At 39.7% G+C, this 18,197-nt stretch overlaps 1 protein-coding gene across 1 annotated transcript in view; it reads left to right on the forward strand.

The window, feature by feature from the left end:
* Positions 1-18,197, forward strand: part of ARHGEF10 (Rho guanine nucleotide exchange factor (GEF) 10) — a 109,755-nt gene that overhangs the window by 18,420 nt on the left and 73,138 nt on the right. Inside the window, exons 3-10 of the mRNA XM_010566761.1 lie at positions 4,882-4,921; positions 5,468-5,638; positions 6,973-7,263; positions 8,474-8,534; positions 9,728-9,807; positions 10,929-10,985; positions 13,623-13,786; positions 17,019-17,135. Of these exons, the coding sequence (XP_010565063.1) occupies positions 4,882-4,921; positions 5,468-5,638; positions 6,973-7,263; positions 8,474-8,534; positions 9,728-9,807; positions 10,929-10,985; positions 13,623-13,786; positions 17,019-17,135 (981 nt within the window). The remainder of the gene's footprint in view (positions 1-4,881; positions 4,922-5,467; positions 5,639-6,972; positions 7,264-8,473; positions 8,535-9,727; positions 9,808-10,928; positions 10,986-13,622; positions 13,787-17,018; positions 17,136-18,197) is intronic.

An 18,197-nucleotide genomic window follows, 5' to 3' on the forward strand; every position in this document is an offset into this window, starting at 1 on the left:
TTTTTTACTGAAAAGTTTTGCTTATGTCAAGATACTCAAGACTTTGTAGGAAGTTGAAACCTGGGGAATTCAGTTTGAAGGAAGGTGGGTCTATGCAGTCCCAAGTGTCTTGTTGCAATCCAAAATACATGAGTAAAAAAGGTAGATGTTTTAAAACTGCATGTTAGAATAAGAACAAGCAGCTCCTGACAATCTGCTTTAGGTTCATTTATATTAATATTTTTTTCACTAGACAGTAATTAGATATTTTCCATCTGAAGCCTTATACACTTATTTTCTTCATTGGTCAGTGTAAGGTGGTGATATGGTAAAAGTGACTAAAAATGTTTATCATTTAGAAAAAAAAGAAAATTTGGCATTCAGTGAATATACAAGAGAGATTACACTGTAGATCGTCCCCCGTCCCCCCCCAAAAAAAAAAAGCATTGGAAGAAAGGTGACTGTTAGAGGGAGAAAAAAAATTGGTTTTCCCTTCTAAGAACATGCACATTTATAGTTTCCTTCAGTCTCTAGAAAATTCTTTGTCATGGATTCTTTCAAATATAATAGATGCATTTCTTCTTTTTGTTCCATAGTTCCCTGCTAACTTTAATTAAAAAAAAAAAAAATTAAGACTACAACTGATTGCAAGGGTGACATTCCTAATTATACAGAAGACTTACTTTGATTTCTAAAGATATTTTTAAAACCTTAAAACATAACATAAAATATTCATATTTCTTGATGGCAGCATGCCTATTTATGTCCAGGGCTTCCAGGTTTGTTGTTACCATGCTCCAGACTGCTGAACTGTTCCTGCTTGGGATTCTGTTTCTTTCTTCCTTATTCCATGGAAAACCATGATAAAACTCAGTTGACTTCTTCAGCATCATCTCTGATTTACACGATTGCAAGGGAGGACAGAGTTTTGGGGTGCCTTTTTTTCCCCTGTGTGTTTGCACTGCGTTCAAAGTGCACTTGATAGTAACTACAGAGCTATTTTGTCTTACTTCTGTATCTCTAAAATAAACTGTTGAAGAAGACTTTTAATGAAGCTTCACAAGCTTAATCTCAGCTTTAAAATTAATGTCACTCTTTTAACTCTTTAGCTCTATTACAGTGAACTACAAATAAATTAAGGAAAATGAATGGGAAAGCAGCAGATAGTGCCAAGAATGCTTTGCAACTGGCAGTGCAACCAAAAATTGTTTAAATTTGCTTATGCCCCAGCAGGTCTCTGTAAACACAGCCTAAGTTAGCTTGTTTTTGAAGTGAGCTTAAGAAAAAGTCATTTCACTGAACAACATACCACAGAAAAAAGTCATAAATCCATGTGTTGTGCTAACAGTTATGAGAGTATATATTCATTTTTCTAATCCTAAATTTGCACTTTCACGCTTAATTTAACTTGAAGGCAATTTTTCCGTTATATCAGATTATTTTTTTTCCATGCTTTAAAACTCCAAATAGAAATTTTTAGAAATGCAAGAATTTCCCTGAAGCATTTACAAAGCAAACGCTGCAGAACAGTATTGGCATAAGATGAGAAAGTTTAATCAATTATTGTATTCTCATTGTTCTGGTTGGCATGCGTAAAGTTAAGGATGTGAGTAGTGGTGAAAGGGCAAATTGGTTTTTCAGTAACTAATTTAATTATTCGACGTAATTCCAGGCAGACTCTGTAATCCTAAGCAGTCTGTGATTATTACTTTGGCAAAAAAAAAAAAGCATTTTAAAATTATGTTTAAAAAAAAAAAAAAAAGGTAGTTGTCCTCTATGTGATTGTTGGAGGTGGGGGGGGTTGCCTTTGGAAATCCCCTCCTCAGCCCCACAGGTTTTTTTCTGCAAGCACAGTTGCCTGGAAATGCATTTTTTGGTTTGATCCTTTTGATTTACAGTTAAAGGGTTGGAGGAACTGGGGCTTTCTTCATAAGCATGAAATTTTGCAAGGTCTGGGGTGGGTTTTTGTAGCCAAATTCAGCCGAAGTGGAACTATGCTGTGTGTCTTCCTAATTTATTGTAGCACTTCACAAGTGCTTTTGTGTGCGTGTGTGTGTGTTGTTTTGACATAACACAGCTGTAGAAAAAGAACATATTTTCAAAACTGTAGTTATTCAAGATGTCTTTTATTGTATGACATAATCTGTATTTATCTGCAGTGCTGAGCAGCTCTTCAGTTGAAGCAAAAAGCACCCCCCCTTATTTTTGTTATTAAAATACTTTTTCTGTCAAATGAAATAGTATGCCCTTGAGATTAAAAGCTTAAAGGAGAATATTTTTATTAAGTATGAGGCTGAAGGGATCAGTACATTTAAAGGGTTAAAGTTTATACCTGCAGAATTAAGGAAATGCAGAAGTGATGCAAAGCTGAAATACAGTTTTAAGACTTGCTTTCTGAAGCGAGGATATTTGTCTCCAGTCTGCCCTTTCTAAAGGACGTGTAATCTGAGAAAGGAATTTCTCTCTTTTTTTTGTCTGTTTTGTAATCGTAACCCACTGTCCCATCAGTGATGTGATTTAGGGGATCTTTCCAGGCTGTAGTGCCCAATTACAGGGTTCTGTGCCTTCTTTGTTTATGATGCAAAGTAAATGTTTCTGAATAAACGAAACAGGGCAACCATTAACAGCCATTACAGAAAAAAATTAGGTGGCACCTTCAATTTTTTTTTTTTTTTTTTACCGAAGTTGAGAAAATCAATTCCTATGTTAAGATTTCTTCCCACAATCATAAAATATGAGTTGGTTGCTTTTTCAGGGGGAATGGGGAGGCCTGTCGAAGGGGAAGAGTGCATCGGTTGACCAGGTTTTGCTCCTGGGTCCTGAGTCATTCCTTTTGCTTTTAGTGTCTCAAATTACCTTTTTTTGCCAGTGGCAGGTCTTGTCTGCCTCTGACAAATGGCACTGCGCCGGACCTGAGTGCGTGGGGAATTGCATCAGCGCAAAAGTACTAGAGTAGGGAGTTATCAGGCATCTGATACCTAACTTACCTTTATGTGCCCCAAGGAAGTATTTGGATCCAGAAGCTCCCTAATTTAGCAGCCACAAAAACTCAGAGGTCGCGGGAGCAGCAGGCTCGTTTCCCTGCGTGGCTCAGGCGTTTCATAAGCATACATGCTTTTTCTTTTGCCAATGTCTAGAATTCACTTCCAGTGAGGGTTCACGGCTCTCAGCTGAGCCTTGCTCCAGCAACGCCCCAGTTGCCCGAGTGGCCTAATCCTGCAGAAAGGATCAACTCATTCCAGTAACCTCATCTTCCCCCTCCTCCCACCATACCAAGTGCAGACAGAGCTACTTTATGTATTTGAAGTGGTTGCTGCTGTGGTTCGCTTATATAGTACAGCGAGAGGAGTGGCAGGTAGCAGTGCGTGTACGGGAGAAGTTGTGGGTATGTGGCTGTCACCCTGCTTGTGACTGCCGTCTCCTTATCAGCCTAGCCTGCGTGACTAACCAACGTTTCACACACTGGTAATCACAAAAACCACTCTGTGTAGTATTTCACAGGTTTGTGTTTTCCAAATTTGAAGTACGCAGTCATACTGAAACCATAAAGAAACCAAAAAAACTAGAAATAAAACACCACCACCACCCCCTTCTTCTTCTTTTCCCCATTACTGCTAAGCAGCAAGTAGTACAGCCTAGTCAGATGGATGCTGAATCGGGAAGAATGCTGTGATTGTCTTGAATCACTTGGAAGAGCTCTACAGGATTTTTTGTATCTTTCAGGGAAAAAAAAATTAATATTGCTAATGGACAAAAGCAAAAATTAAAAGCCTTAGTCCAAAGGCTGACTTCATACAGAAGGCTTTTTAAAAAGCATCAAAATTAAATGTCCTGCTGCCTCAGCCATAAGCCATGACAATAAATGCAGGATAACCCCTTTTTTGTTCCTTACTATTTTTGCAATTAGTTCACTTTTTTTCTCCTGCAGAGAGGCTGCATGAAAGATCTTGTTATTTGTGGCTGTGATAAAATATGCTGGCTCAGCCTGCCTGAAGAAACAGAAGCCTTGGCAGGAATGCTGATTACTATGACAATCAAAGCGGTCTGGAGCTGTGGTTTGTGTGGGTTTTATCATAAACATACAAAATGCATCCTGGATGGTAGAAAAGCTGATAATATCATCATGACTCAGGAGATCCAATTGTCCTTGCAAGACTTTCTCATACTGTTACCTGAAGAGGGGACAGGGGAACCCTATCAACTTCACGTATTGTTTCATAACATATTGGTGTATTTACATATTTATCTATTTTAGTATATATTTTTATGCTATAGTTACGAGGTTTTTTGTAACATTTAAAATACGTTGCTGAACACCTGTGTAAAAGTTAGGTATCGGTCATGGGTTTGAGGAAGAGCTTGGGAGGAAGGTCAGCTGGACCAAAAAAATTTCTACAGATGACATTTCTGCCTCAAGGGGACCTCTGGTAAGAGTTTCTCCTCCAGAAGGTGGGAGAGCAGCTAAGGCAGGTCTAGGGAGGGAGGGACGAAGCCCTTTTCTTTGGGGGAGCTGCAGTGATGGCTTCTGGAAGGAGGGAGGAGGCTGGCGGGTTTGGGCATCCCCCCTTGCAGCTGCTCTGGCTATGGTTCCTCTGTGCAGCGTCTGACAGAAGCTTTGGATGCTGTAGGCAGCTTCTTGTCATGTGAATGCATGGCAAAAACAGCGGTCGGTAAGGCAGTGAGGGGGTTTAAACCTTCGTGGGTTCTCCAGGCTCCTGTGGGTAAGATCAGTAGCACGGAGGGAAACTGCCTGGCACTTCTTCCTGCTCCCCCTCCCCAGCCCCGCGTACAGTGCCAAATCTGTGCTGCGGGGTCTTCACGAGCAAAGACAGAAAAAAACCTCACGCTCCTACTTCCTGTCCGTATTGGGGTGTAATTATTTCAGCCGTTACTTCTTCAAAGGTAAGAACTGAAAAGTCAGCCCCCCCACCTCCACCAGAGCGCACCTTGTGTGCGGTACTAGGGCTAACAGCGTGTTGCATAAGGTCACTGGTTTAAAGCCATCTCAGATTGGAGTAGGAAGACCAATCTGCTGGTCTCTCACAGTGCGTGTGAAGACAGTTACTGTCACTGGCATTTTGACACTGTTAAGAAGGAATAGACTTAGAAGTTTGAGTTAGGAAAAATTACGTGGAGTTGTAAAATCCCAAAGTCCCTGTACAAATAAATCTGTGAATTTATCTTGTTTAAAGAATCGGCTACTTAAGTGTTTTCCTAAAAATATTTTGGTTTTGGTTCATTATGACAAAAGTGAGGGTGTTTGCATTATCACTTCTTAATTGCTTTCCAAGTAATTTCATTGTTTGCACTAAAGGATTTATTGAAAACTGCACGAGGTCATCAATGTGTCAAGGAGCTTTTGTTCTATTCCAGTAACCTAAAAATCTAAGGATTCATTGTGTAAGCTTCATTTGTAATGTGGAACACTTGCTGGTCCTGTGAAATTATTATTAAGAGCAAACAACCAAAAGCGTGTCTTTCTGCACAGTTCTAGAGCATGAACCAAAAGCCACAGGTATGAACAATGAAGAGGAGGATGAGGGAGAACAGTTTGACTTTGACAGTGGAGATGAGATACCAGAAGCAGACAGGCAAGCCCTTCTCCCACCTCCTCCTGGTCCTGGAAATAACATAGAGCACCAAGAGGCTAATGTCACAGGTAAGTCAGCCTGTCGGGCTGTGCCTCCACTAGGCTAAATAGTCAAGACTGATTATAGGATCCCTTTTCTTGACAATGCAGTAAAAATACTTGTAAAAAGAGGTTTCCATGGAAATACCATACAAGTGTTTTGAATATTCCTGCTAGTTACACTCATGGTAGATTTGACAAGGCAAATGACCATCCCGTGTAATTCCTGTGAGGTTTCCCATCCAAGTGTGACATCCAAACCAATGGATTGGTTTCAGTTACAGTGCCATGCTACAGGAAAATTTTATGCCCTTGCAGCTCTAATGGCAAGTGGATGGCTTGAGATAAGCTGCTTTCACAGCTAAGCTTGCTGGTTGTTGATCTCAAGATGATGTGCATAAAAATAAATGGCATCTGAATGTATGCATTTTGTTCATAAATAGAAGTCTTATTTTATTAAACATTAAAACATTTGTTACAACACATGCAGATGTTCCCAGTGCTGAGGTGTAGTCTGGAAATAGCTGTATTCTGCTCAAATCGACAACAGCTGATTTTGCTGACTTTGAACCAGTTTCCTTTTGTAAGCGGAGTCATTGTGCTCATGGCAATTAAAGATAGATAACTCTTCAAGTGATAATGCAGTTTGACAGCCTGGAACTTAAACACCATCTTTCTGTGAAAGTTTGTTCCTTGCTTACCCTTTTCTGAAGTTGTACTTGGAGCTCAAAAACTTGATTGTTTGGGATGCATTTCTGCAGCTCGCTTTGGAGGGGCCTTTGGTTCTGCTATTCATCAGCGTGTCTCAAGAGATACTACAAGCTTTGTGTAACAGAGAATAATTTCTTTTCAAAGAGGAAAACTTGGAAAGTTTTCTTTCCCCTTTTCTTAACAGAGCATTTTCAGGACTGTTCTTTGAGGAGTGTCCCTCCAGTGAACTTTTTCTCTCCTCATGGCTATTCCTAAAATGTTTCTTGTATTTGTGTTTTTAAGATCCAAATTAATCTAGAATCCAGATTTTAACCTTCAAGGTTTAAGGCTGGTTTGAGCCATGTGCTTATGATAAGCAAAAGAGGACCCTGGCTACTTGTCAGAAATCCTCATATTCAGGATTTAGAATCCAGTTATTGTTTTTTCCATAGGCATCCTTGTAACCAAGCTTGTTTTGCTGCTGTTGCATTCCTCATCTGTGAAACAGGGAGGATAGCACTACTGTGTGGGAATTTTATGAGTCATAGATTGTAAGCAACTTGTATAGTAAGGATCACATCAGTGTTTTGCATACAAGCAAAAAGCAGTATTAAGCAGCTTGAAGAAGTATGAAAAATAAAACTTTTTGTTGTTGTTTAATTTTCTGACTAAAGAGGCTGATAATTTAGAAAACAGTGAGAAGCTACGAACATCAGAACCTGCTGCGGAAGGCACTCCAGCCAAAGTAAATCCCTACTCGGTCATAAATATTTCACCAATCCAAGACAAAGATCCATCCCCGTCACCAGAACCAAGTCCTCAAGACGAATGTCCAAGTCCAAACTTGTCCGGTGGATATTCTGTTCCTGTGCCCTGTGGCTATGCTGTGCCATCTAATTTACCTTTGATACTGCCAGCATACTCCAGTCCTGTCATAATACGCAGTGTTTCTGTAGATGAAGAAGGTACTGTATTTACGCACCTTACTTTATTTGAAGGGGAATCCTTGTTTAATTTCAGGTAGCTGTGCTGTTTTGTAAATGCTTGTGTAGCATTCAGCCTGGACGTGTGTGTGAGATTTTGTGTCAAAATAGAAAAACAACTCTATCCTGCGGTATGAACTAAAATTTCTTGTCAGACTCGGAAAAAAAATGTAAGTTTTTTAAAAAAAAAAAAAAAAAAAAAAAGTTACTATCAGAGTCTGTTTGCCATACTAGGATTGCGATGCCTAAGTATCTCAAGTATGTACCTAAGTACCAAGTATGTACATATAGTACAAGGGAGGACTCCTGTCTTATCTTGCCATTAATAATGATTAATGCTAATTCCCTTTTAATGTCATGAAGTAATTTCCAGAGCCATAGTTCAGTGTTCAAGCCAAACGGCTTCTTCTCATACCTTATCATGTTTTACCTAGGTCCTGGCAGAGTTTCTGTCCCTTTTACCTTTTCTATATGTACTTCTGTTTGTTTGTTTGTTTATTTTCCAATCCTTGTGGATTTAGAGTTGCTGTGGGATTTTTTCCTTGATGATTTGATGAATTCCGTTTGTCCTTTGGTACACTTTTAAGACAGAAGAGGAAACTTGAAAGGGAAATAACTATGGATTATTACAGAAACAGGAACAGTCCCCCATTTTGTAACCAGAATTGGCAAAGCTGACAGCTTAATGTCAAGAGAGCAGGAGGAACAGAAAGCTCTGCATGTCCTGCCTTTTTTTTCTTTCTTGTATTTTGAATATACTGTTCTTTAGCTATACAGCAATTCTACTGTAATTCCATGTACTGTGATACTTTTTTTTTTTGCAGCCTTTGCTGTCTACCACCATTAGGAATATTGGCAAGTAAAGGCAAATGTTTGTGTGGTTGTTATTACCTGTAGAGGAATATATGTTTGAGAGATTAGAATTAAATGCATCAGACATTGTAATTTCCTCTTAACAGCTTTTATACCAGATTGCTGTGTCTCTGAATTCTTTCATTTGCAAAAATGGATAGTGTGAAGAAACTACATTTTTTGGGATGAGTTTAAGAATAAAAATATTGTATAGAAGTAGATTATTCATTAGCAATGAACTAGTAAAATCAGTTTCTTATGCTGAAATGTACCAGTTGAATCATACTGACATTTTATTCCAAGCATTTTGGTGATTTTTTTTTTCCCCTCTAATTAGCAGGTACGCAGTCAGCAACTGAAGAATGTCATAATTCTGTAAACTCAGAGGAGCCTCAAAATAGGTGATTGCCAGTTTAGCATGTTTTAATGATCTGTAAAACCTTAATTCCTAAGAAATCTTACATTTGATAAATATTTTATTTTTCATGTGTGATGCTTCCATGTTTGTTTATTTTCATTTTCTTAACTCAGTAACTCTGGTTGTGTACCAAAATCAGCACTGGTTGAGGTCTTGTGCGTATAACCATGCATGACAGTTTTGAAGGAACTAGGTTTAATTTTTATAGTCATAACAATGTCACCTGCAACAGACTGCTGGAGATCATGTAGTCTAGCCTGCTGCTTTCAGCAGGACCACTGCCAACACACCATTGGATCAGCCATGGCCTTGATGGCTGAACTTTGAAAACCTCCAGGGATGGAGATGCTGCAGCTTTCCTGAGCAGTCTTCCCTGCTGTACTACCCTTTGAATTTTATTTTTTTCCTCCCCTAATGTCCAAACCAAATCTTCCAGTGTGCAGTTTTTTGACCATTCCCCTTGTGTATCATCTGGCACTGAAAAAAAACAGCCCCCCAAACCCCAAAAGAAACCCAAACAAAAAAACCAAAACCAACTCCATCACTTCTGTATCTGTCTTTCAGATAGTTGTAGTTGCTGTTGGATCACCCCATAGCATCCTTTTCACCAGACTAAATAAGCTCCATGTCTGCCACCTCTTTCCTTATAGGCCATGTGCTTTAGTCCCCGACTTCAGTTTCTCCACATCTCTCTATAGGTAGCTTCAATTTCTCCACAACTCTGTAGAAAGGCAGTGCCGGGAAGCCAAAACTGGATGTGCTGCTGCCGGTTCAGCCTCAGCAGTACCAACCAGAGGAGGATAACAGCCTCATCAAGGCTGATGACTCCTGATATAGCCCGGAACATCTTCAGTCTTATTTACAGTGAAAGAGCAGCTCTCACTTCACTGCTTTCTAAGAGAGAGTTTTCTGTGTTCTGGTAGAACTCCTCAAAAGCAAAATATTTCTTGAGATTGGAAGGGAAATGTTTTCAATTTCTTGACTAAAATTGTCACACTGTTAAATAGAATAGATTACTAATCTCCTAATTACATACTGAGGCAGCGTTTTTGACTAATCAGCAGCCTCAGAGTGGGAACTGGAAGGCACCAAGTTGTTTATTGTCTTGTCTTCACAATTGTTTAAAAACATATGGTGTAGCTTTTAATGCTTTTATTTTGTGGCCTTTTTTTCAAGTGAAGATAACCAGGCCAAGAGAGAGGATGATGCTCTGGCCAAGTGGGTTGCAGATCCTGCAAATACAGCATGGATGGAAAGTAAGTATCAGTGAGCACTGAAGTACAACTATAGAAGGTCAGTTTTAAGTTGTGTTCAACAGTATGTGTGTATCTGTATGCACGGATGTATTTTACAGGAATGTCCATATTCATTTTTATTGTATTTTTTCAGATATGTTCCAGAACCAAGTTATACCAGTTAAAACATTCAGCAGTGTAATAAAATTGTGTATTTTAGAATAAAGTTAACATTCACTTTTCTATGTGCTTTTTGGAGTCTGTGGAATAATTTGTTAATGCCTTAAGGAAATAATTTGGCTCCATCAGCACGTGTGCGGTGGAAATTTGCTGCAGTTCAGAGTCTGCTCTGTGGCTGTATATGAAATTGTTCTTCTCATGCAGTAATTGGCAAAAAAGTTCTTGGAGAAGTTGGAAGGGAAGGAATTACCACTTTTTCTTGGTGTGTGCCTTGGCTGGCAGCTGCATTTTAAACCAGAACAGACCATGTCATTTGAGGACAGGTTATCCTGCCTGTTCTCAGATGTTCCCACTGGGCTGGAGGTTCATCTTACATGTCACTTGGAGGGACTGAAGAATTTGCATCCTTGTTCTGCCTCTTAATGTACTACAATGATCATTACATTATTTAGTTTTCATTCTTTTTTTAAAATGTCTATTACAGCTGCTCTACAGCCATTTAATAAGGCAATGAGCAGCGCTTGACAAGCACAGAGCATACCCTAGTGCTGTAAAAAGGAGAGAGAAATGTTGGCTATTGAAGTGGATTTCTGTTTTCAGGCTACCAAAGGTCATCATAAACAATGCAGATAAAACTGTGAAATTTCACAAATACCTTATACTGGTTTTGTGCATTATTGCATTATTTGAATGATGATTAGATGTACTAGCAAAATGCTAGTGGAGAATGAGTCATATCTCCATTGTATTTATATGTGCCAATATAACAAAAATTCTTTAGAATAGAATATTTCAGTTGGAAGGGACCTACAATGATCATCTAGTCCAACTGCCTGACCACTTCAGGGCTGACCAAAAGCTAAACCATGCTAAGGGCATTGTCCAAGCGTCTCTTAAACACTGTTTGTTGGTCTTGTTTAAATATTAGAGGGTTCTCATTTTTTTTTCTGTTTTGCTTTTAGACCCAGATGAAGTAATTTATGATGATGTTCCAAGAGAAAATTCAGACTCTGAACCAGGTTTGAGGTCTTTGTAATACAGCCCACATTGAAAGCAGTGTAATATAGAATTATGTGCATGTATAGTGAATAGATACGTTCACTAAGTACCTAAAATATATGTAAATGGGGTTAACACTGTGTCAATAACTGGTAGGTCTTACAAAGTTCAGAATTTAACTTTTGAAAGACTTTATCTCAGCAGGTCTCCTGCACTGCTCTTCTCAAAAGCTGAATTCTGCTTTATTCTATAGAAACTGTCCCAAATGTCTGAATATTCTGTATTTTAGAGATTTACAGTGTTGGGTGTTGTAGCTATGGTGACCTAAACAGGGCAAGGTAGGTAGGAAAAGAGTGGTTTAAGTAGTTAAATAATGTATGATAAATCTTCATTGTCATGGTTATGCAGAGACTTGCTCTTTTCTTGAAAGTACCCCTTCAACATAAAGATACTTGACAGATGGAATAGGAGATTCAGAGCAGCAGTTTACCATCCTGACTGTGACTCTACAGAAAAGTTTTATTTCAGCTTTGGAGTGGTCCAGCTCCTGATGGAAGGGGCAGAACAGATCTTAAAAGTAGTTGCTGGAGCCAAGATTTTACCTTTACTAGGAGTGGTAGAGCTAGGGCTCAAGAAGCTTATTTCAGTGAGTTCTCACTCAGATTTGTTTTGCAGTTTTTGGTTATAGTGAAGACTGTGCTTAAAGATTGGTTGCTACTAACTGATTTTGTGTTTGAGAGGATCAGCTTATTAGGAACTCAGCATCTACTCGTCATGGCTCTCAGAGGGTTTAGGTGTTTGATACTGAAGCCGTTAATGATTCAAGAAAGCACTTAAGCTTTCTTGTGTAAATACCACATTTACCTTTAAAGCTGTAACATTTTCATTTCTTGTTGTTAGTAGTGTTCAGGCAAGGTGTTTCACAAATTATTATTGAAATGTGTTTCATTTGTTATTTGAAAGTATTATGTTACATTCATGACCTGAATGCTTTTATTACTGGAAGGTCCCTCAGTGGACTGTGCTGCTCTGGGCAGGGACATCTTTGGGCTGTCACTGCTCAGTCAGGAAACACAAACACCAAGGCCAGGAGGCTGAGCTGGGGACGGATATGGGATGCGGAGCAAACTCTGCTGAGCATCTTGGTCAGAATTTTCAGCTTAACCTAGGAGACATTAACTAAAAGTTTGGCTTTGTCTTTGTCCCCAAAGACATGGAAAGATTCTGAGAAAATAGGTAGTGAGGGAAATTTCATCTTTGTACATTCACGATCTTAATGTTTATTATTTGTATATTTTGTCAGGGAGACACAACTATTCTAAAAAAGTCACAGTCAGACCTCAGTCTACATTAGCAAGATATGTCCGCCAAATCACTGGGTAAATCCTGCCTTAATATTTGGCACTGCAAAAGTTTGACTTGCATAAGTCTTGACTTATTTTGAATGACTATGATGATTCTCTTAAATTATTCATTGAGCTAGATTACCACTAAAATGTCTTCTTCAGTAAGTATATTTTAAGGACAGTCTTGATATGCATGGAGGTTTTAAAAAAAAAAAAATTCTTAAAATTTGATTCTTCTAAATTAGAGGAGCTTCCTCTGTGTTAATTGTAAAGAATTTAATTTTAATATTAAAATAGTATTATTGGTCAAAATGTAGTTTTTAAATCACGGAATCCAGGGCTTAAACCGATGTGTAAAATGTCAGCTTTTCTTTCGAGTACATAGTTTTTCTCGATTTAAATAAAACTTCAATCTTAAAATGAAAGCACAGCTTTGGTTTACTGAATTTAATATGACACAGTTTTAAATGCTGCGTTATAACTTCTGACAATAGAGATCCCTGACAGAAGTGTCCACACTTCTCTACTTCTAATGACAAATGATGCTGCATGTAGAGTGCGTGCCTGTTTCCTGATAAGTAATCGGCACTAAACATTTTCCATTTTGTTTTAAGTCAGTTTGTCGTACTTGACATTTGTGCCAACGAAAAGACCTGTGTCTTTAACAGGTGATACTTTGGTCAGCCTTTGCAATATAGCTTTCTGTATCTTGAAAAGGTTAATACTTCAAGCTCTTAGACTAGATTATGGGCAAGGTAACCTGCAGATATGGGAGACTCCTGGTGGAGTTGCAAGAATGACAAGTCATAAAATACCATAGTGTAATATGTTTATTGCTACTTTGGTTTGATCTGTTCTGCTTGAAGTAGTGACATTTTCACTTGATTCTTGCAATGTTTTAGCATTTGTCATTTGAGCTGATGATGAAAATGTTCCTAGGGCAAAATGGCAAGCTTGCAAACGGAAGCACGCTTCTTCTCAGTGCAGACGTGTGTTCATAGCTACAGTTTGAACTTCCTTTGAATTTCTTCTAAAACATGTTGTGGGATTTGGACATAACTGTGTAGTTTGAGTAGGGCATGTTGTTAAAAGGATCATGGTGGGTACCTGTAACACTGTTATCTTTTAGTACTCTGTTTCAACAAAGACAACCCACTTTGGCTGTTTGAATATTGGATTTAATTCACATTTTAAAATGTGCATACAAAAGTCTGTATAGTTCTTTATAGTACATCCTGAACAATTTTTTTGGGTGTTTAAACAAACAGAAATTTCGGTGTAGGTTTTTTTATTTTGGTTTAATTCTTGCAGAGGAGATGATTTATGATGATGTTGAAAATGGTGATGATGGTGGAAACAGCTCGTTGGAATATGGGTGGAGTTCAAGTGAGTTTGAAAGCTATGAAGAACAGAGTGATTCTGAGTGTAAAAATGGAATTCCCAGCTCCTTTTTGCGAGGCAACCACAAGAGACATGTATGTATCCTGCAGTGCTGCTCAGTTATTGAGGTTATCCTGATTTTCAACACTTGCCTTTCTCACCTGTATTTCCCTTCTCCTCAATCCAGTTTCAAATGCCAACAGCATCTTTTTAAAGGAGACCTGAATCAGTGTGGGAGTGACACAGTTGGCAACAAAATGTAACAGGGAAAAGAAAAGATGAAAATATTAAACAGAAGCTCCTTAAAAAAAGAAAAAACTCAAATTGGATAAAAGCAAAATTTAAAAAGATTATTTTTGCTTGTGGACAGTTCTTCACCTTTTCTTCTTTTGCAGCCGCCGGATTAGTGTAAGTGGTAAATGAGTGTGGAAAATAATGTGAAGAGCAAATGGGGGTAAGCCTGACAAGACTTGAAGTTTTGGGATCCTTCAGGTGCTCAAAAGGCGCAAAACTGTTCACCAGTGTTCCCTACCTTTCTGTCTTAGATCTGTACCACTTTGGTTGTTTGAAGGTGACTGAGCTTAAAAAAAAAAAAACCAAAATAAGAGATTTTCGTCATCAAAGAAGTCTGTGCCATTTATTAAGGAGAGACGAGAGTGATGGGGTGATGAAAACGATCCAGCTGTGTCACGTCTCTGGTCTAGCATCTTTGGCTGCATCCATGCCGCAGGAGGCAGGAATGCACCGACGGCGTGGGTGCCTGCCCTCGCTGTGTCTGTCTGCACGTCGAGAGGAGCCCTGGGCTGCCGTGCTCTCGCTGCTTCGGCTCCTCTCCTTCTGCCCTTGTGCCCTGTCTGTGAGAGGGGAGGCTTGCCTGGGACGCGGGCAGCTTCCCGCTGCCGATTCCCTGCTCTGAGCGCTTGGAGGACGGGGATGCGGGGCACGGTGGGGATGGGCAGGGCTGGGTGCAGTGCCTGAAGTCGCTGCAGAATCCTCAGGGCCCCTCAGTGTGTGCTGGCTAGGGATAGACCCCAAGAGCCACTTCACTACTGCGTGTACCATTAGCTGCTCCAGCACCCCGCGGCTGGAGGATGTAGAGGTAGCGGCCAGGGTGTTCCTCCATGAGACCCTTATTTTCATTTTGCAAGTTTCTTATCTTGAGAATAAAAGCCTCACTGTCTGTGCTTTCTCCCAGAACACATTATCAGCTCTCCCCTCACCTCCATCCTTGCTGCCCGTCCTTTGGAAATCAGGGAGTAAGCAATTAACTGCAAGACTTGAGCCCACCCAAATCAGCACTTTGTAAGCTGAATGCTCATCCTCTGGTTTTGTTGTGGCTTTGTCCTGACTAGAACAAGTTTAAGCTATTGCAGCTGTTTTGTTCTGGGGAGTTTTTTAACTAGACTGAAGAAAATGGGGTTTGGTTTTTGGGTTTTTTGTTTGTTTGTTTAAGTACCTTTGGAAGACACTAGGAAATGCCTTTGCATGTCAGTGTGTAGATCTTAATATGGCTGCTGGTTTGTTCTTTTTTTTTTTTTAATGTTTTTTGTTGTCTGTAGCTTCAGCTTTGGCCATAGTCATAGTTGTCTATTTACACATGTGCACAAAGCAAGGTTTAAAGCTGTTTTTTAAACACTTAACAATTATACTTCGATCTGTCACAGGAAACTGTTGGCAGTGGGTTGAGAGTGGTGGTGCCAGGATCAGGCACAGAGTGAGCAAGAGTGGTGGGAGGAGAAAGGCATGCTTGGGGGTACTGCCCTGCAGCTGGCTTTCCCAGGGCTGTGACGAAAGGTTTTGAGAATTGCTGTGTGAGGATGGGGATTAGGAGTCTAGGGACACATTAGTTGGTGGATGGAGAAGTCAGAGAGGCTGCTGTACCTGGATGGGTTACTGGGAGGTAGAGAAGTCAGGAAACTAGAGAAGGGGTTTGGCAGAGCATGAAGAAAGACAGAAACTTTAGGATTCCTGAAATTAAAACAAACAAACGAAAAACCCCAAAATCCCAACCGACCAACCAAAACAAAAAAACCCCAACCCTCCCTGCACCAGCACTTCAACACAGGCAGAAATCACTCCAATTTATACCTTTTTTTCTGTATCCATTCCTTACACTAACTCTCACTTCTCTTCAGGTCTTGTGATGGATGTAACAGTATTTTCCCAGCACATCTCCTTCTGTAGCCTTTCAGAGCCTGTGAGGGACTTGCCTTGCTTATTATCTTTAGTGTACATTGCAAAGTATGGGAAGGTTGGAGGTGGGATTTTTAATTTTAAATGCTAGTATGACTTCCCCCAAAGTTACGTTTTCATTATGACTCTTGATTATTATTTTATTTATTTATTTAAGACGGGAAGGTTTTTGTGCTATTAGATATTCCTAGTCTGTGCACCAGATGCTGTTCTTAATTATACTGCTGTAATGCCAGAATCATCATGCTGGAGGTAATCGCATCCTGACCCGGCCTTGTGGAGCTAAATGCTAGACCTGTCCCTCTGTTTTCAACTCAGTAGGCCTTCTCTTTCCTGATGCTTTCATCTCCTGCCGAATAACTCTGTTGACATCAAGCTGAGGGTTTTCCATTGGACTTCTATTATAGGGTGCATCAAATATTTTCTTTTTTTTTTTTCTGGTTACATTTTAACCTCTTTTATCTGGCATTCTAAAAATGTTTCACAAATGTTAATTAGCATTGCAGAGCATTTGTCTGCAATCTTCTCCTTACCTTGGAAATGGATAAATTCATGTACGAGATGGTTATACCCATGGTCGTATGATGAGGCTGATAGACGCATGTGGAAATTACAAGACTCTGTGCATCCTCCCCTGTTAGTGTCTCCTTACCTGACTCATTGGCACTGTCGATCTCCATCTTCTCAGGTGCCAGCAACCTCCGCAGGTTCTTCAGCCTTTGAGAATTGTTCTGATTCACTGCATTGAAGGATAGTCAGAAATATACTCGTTAGGATTTGTGCTCCAACGAATGATGCTGGTGGTTAAAGCTGATGTGTTGTTTCCATACGGTTTATAAGAGATGTGCACAATATAGTTAATACACAGTTAGCTTAGCCTAAGTGACTTTGCCCCTCTCTTAACACAGTTGCCAGCGTAGCAGAAAGGCGCCTGGCTGAGTTTCAGAAAGTTCAGCGATGCACAGGAGTGATGGGCCATTCGTCAGGTTGGAGCTTCCCTAAATGATAATTTTCCCTCAGTTGTCTGTGTATCGGTAGGCAGACGGGGCAACATGCATGATATATGCGAGTACTTTAGCATGAAGTTTGCACTGCAGGCTTTTTGAAAAGATTGTGTCTTTTTATACACTGTAGCTTTCTCATGACCTAACGCGTTTAAAGGAGCATTATGAAAAAAAGATGAAAGATTTGATGGCAAACACTGTGGGAGCGGTAGAGATTCAGCAACTAAAGCAAAAACATGAGCTGAAGGTAGTGTAGTTGATTTTTTGTAACTAGCTATGTTTAAATTATTGCTTTTCCAACCCAGACAATGTTGTCTTTTTCTTTCAATAATTACTTGAAAAAGCGGACAATAATTTGTACGAAATGAATTCTAAATGTGCTGGATTGTTACTATGCAGTTTGTCTTAAAAGTACTTTGTGGAGGACCTTTTCTCATGCTTATTTTCAATGGCGACAGTTTCAGAAGGTGAGATAGGGCATTGTCCTTCCCTGCTGACTGGTGCCCTCATCCCAGCGCGCGAGCCAGGCGTGCAGCCCCGGCGCCTCTCTGAGACCCGGGTGAGCTCCGCAGGGCTGGCCTGGCCCTGGCGCTCCAGCGACGCGGGATCAAACTGCGGGAGTCAGAATCTCCCTGCTCTCCATTCTGAATGGAGCCAGTATGAAAAGGCTGGGGTTTTGCTAAAAGCTTCGTCTCAAACCAAGAAATTGCCTGATTACAGCAAGACAGCTTTGTTTGTGTTCTGGTGTCGCTGATGATGTCAGCGCAGCTCTGACAGTAGTGGGGATTTTTTTGCCGTGGTGGCATTTTGGGAAAGCAAAAGTACAAAGCGGTTTTTTAAATAAGCGTTTCCTAGCAAAACAACACTCCATTTTTACCTTTTTTTAATGAAATTTCTTTTTGCCGTGGTATGTGTACTATAAAATTATGCGATTCTTAATTAAATCAACTTATTTCTTCAATTAATGAAATTATTAGTTGTAACATATTCTGCAAAACAGTGTTTATTTAAGAATATAGTTAATACAGAACTGAGCCTAGGGGATTATCTTTAGGTCAAAAATACTTTGGCAGAGTTAGTGGGACATTGGAAGATGGACAAGAACCCTGGCCGTTAATGAGCTCTTCATAGTGTTTATTATATTATGTGAAAAGCATTTGAGACTATTTTGAGTTCAGACGTTTGATGCAGAAGGGTTCTTAAGCATTTCTGCTATTTTAGGCTTGCATACAATATTGCCATGAAGTAAGTCCCTTTCTCAGGGTTTGATTTTTTTTATTTTTTTTTTTTAAGAAAAAGTACAGGTGCT

Source organism: Haliaeetus leucocephalus, unplaced genomic scaffold, assembly GCF_000737465.1.
Source record: "Haliaeetus leucocephalus isolate CR32 unplaced genomic scaffold, Haliaeetus_leucocephalus-4.0 Scaffold217, whole genome shotgun sequence".
Taxonomy (NCBI): Eukaryota; Metazoa; Chordata; class Aves; order Accipitriformes; family Accipitridae; genus Haliaeetus; species Haliaeetus leucocephalus.